Raw genomic sequence first — 2,238 nt, 5'->3', positions numbered from 1 at the left:
ATATATATATATATAATAATGTAACAAAAAGTCTCCCATAAATTTCCAATTAAAATATATTTGTAATCCAATTGATAAAAAAAAAAAAAAAAAAATTGATATTTGACTTTAAATAACCACCCACGCTTGCAGAAATTTCTTGCTTTCGTCTTTGTTGGGAGAGAGAGAGAGAGAGATTGATCCAACGCCACAGAATAATTCCAATTTTGAATGAATCAAATCCCCCTTTTCCTTTTTTCCTTTCTTTTTTTAACACATATTTTATATAAAAAATAAATTGTCAAAATTCTTTAAAAAAATGCAAACTTAAATTCTACGAATTACACGTGATGTGATATTTTTTAAAAAAAGTGTAAAAATTAGTCAAGTATTATTATTTTGAATTACGAACACCATGTTGTTCAGCAATGGATTGAAGATTCTATTATGCAATTAGTTTTGACTTCTTCAATGGGACTTTTGGGAGCATTTGAAAGTTATGAACACAAAATATAATATATTTAATGCTAAGATCTAACAGCGCCCAAATTCAAAGTTTCTGGATCGAAATTTGAAGTAAGGTTTAACATATTCATAACTTACATTGTTTCTTAGAAGAAGGAAGAATAGATGCGAGTAAAAAAGTGAAGCAAAAATAGGATAATAGATGGAATACCACATCATGGAGAACTTAGAATTCCAAGAAAAAGAGACTTCTTTTACAGTCCTATATTTCTGTAAAACAAACACAAAAAACACTGTTGGGTGTGTCGGATTCATGAACACCCAAGATTCCTACCAAACAAACTGATGCCAAGCCATTGCATCCTTCTCATGAATCGTTTATGTTATCAAAAAGCTATTATATACAAAGAGGGGGAAAAAAAAAAAACAAAAAAAAAAAAAGATAGAGAGGGAGGAAAAGAAAGCAAAACCTCCCTCTGTTGAATGAAGTAATACCGTTATAGACAGCTCCTCTACAAAGATTTCTAGATCATAATACAGCACATTGGAACCCCTTTCCTCTGCAGATTTAGCTTTAAAGCTGGCCGGCAAAAGATTTACTCCCAAGATGCTCTCTGCAACTAAGCTTCGATTCATGGAAGTCATTTCTAATTTCAGTTATTTCGGCGTATATAAACTCTGTGTGGTTTCATTTCAGGGACGTACTCGATAAAATAACTCCCTGAAGAATGAATTAATCAAATCAGACTTGGAGAGAAGTAATCCCACAGTCTTCAGTCAGAATACGGCATGGAGTCCATGCAGAGGTGCACCAGTTTTCTCTGGTATTGTCCATAATATTCACAGACTGCGATAACATCTTCATTCTCCGGGTCCAACCCGGGCAACTTAAGGAGTTTTTCCTTCAAAAAACGAGAATCCGACTCATCATCTGAATGTTCTAAATTGGAGATAAATTCTGCATGTATTTCTCGACAAGCCAGGACGAACATGGCTGCAGTATCAGGTTGCTGCGATTCACGAAGTGCAGCCAGTGCCTCTTGCAGTGCACCAGCTGCAACGTACAATATCAGCGCCCTGTAAAGGAGCCATTTCAGAACTCTATGTCGCAGGAAAACCTCTACATGTAGCAGGGAAGAAAAATGATGCTACCTCCAGATGTTATGTTCGCTATGGAAGACATGATTAGCCCACCTTAGAAGCACTCTGAAGAACATATATACAACCAATCAGAGAAATCGACAAAAATAATAGTTATTAGAGTATTAGTCTTGAGATATCCCATTAACAGCAACAACGTTTCCTTAAAACTGAGTTAATTTATCATTTAAGGCATCTCAGGCAACAAAGAAAGGAGCCTTGGGGCAAAGTGATGCAGCAGAGATCATACTAATGAAGCAAACAAAAGAAGTTACAGAAAACAGATGCAACATATATGCAAAAAAGAAAAAATATGGAAATCTTCTAAGTTTAGCAACAAAGAAGCTACCTAGCATAATCAGATCCTTTTAAATGTGTCGCAGCTAAAGTTGCAGCATCCGTCCAGCATCCAGCATCTTGAAGCTGTAAGAGCCAATGCCATTATAGGAATCGAGCGCCCCCAAAAAATCATAAAATTAACAATAACACCATGATCGTATTATCTATTTTAAGAAATAGTGTCCTAGCATTTACTAAGTTCACCAAAAAAAGAAAAAGAAAAATCCACATTAAGAGAGAGATTCAATCATTCTTGTATTCTGTATGATGAAGATTATACCATAATTTCCTACAAAAAAAAAAAAAAAATGAAAT

The 2,238-nt window shown here is 34.5% G+C and overlaps 1 protein-coding gene across 1 annotated transcript in view; it reads right to left on the bottom strand.

Moving 5' to 3' along the window:
• Nucleotides 1–787: 787 nt before the first annotated feature.
• Nucleotides 788–2,238, bottom strand: part of LOC111497469 (WD repeat-containing protein 11-like) — a 19,370-nt gene continuing 17,919 nt past the window's right edge. The window contains exons 18-20 of the mRNA XM_023148279.1: nt 1,934–2,007; nt 1,597–1,650; nt 788–1,521 (exon numbers count right to left, since the gene is read on the bottom strand). Of these exons, the coding sequence (XP_023004047.1) occupies nt 1,218–1,521; nt 1,597–1,650; nt 1,934–2,007 (432 nt within the window). The 3' untranslated portion in view covers nt 788–1,217. The remainder of the gene's footprint in view (nt 1,522–1,596; nt 1,651–1,933; nt 2,008–2,238) is intronic.

This window comes from Cucurbita maxima, unplaced genomic scaffold (assembly GCF_002738345.1).
Source record: "Cucurbita maxima cultivar Rimu unplaced genomic scaffold, Cmax_1.0 Cma_Scf00002, whole genome shotgun sequence".
In the NCBI taxonomy this organism is placed as follows: Eukaryota; Viridiplantae; Streptophyta; class Magnoliopsida; order Cucurbitales; family Cucurbitaceae; genus Cucurbita; species Cucurbita maxima.
Note: the sequence above shows the minus strand (reverse complement) of the source record. Positions and strands in the feature narration are given on the sequence as shown.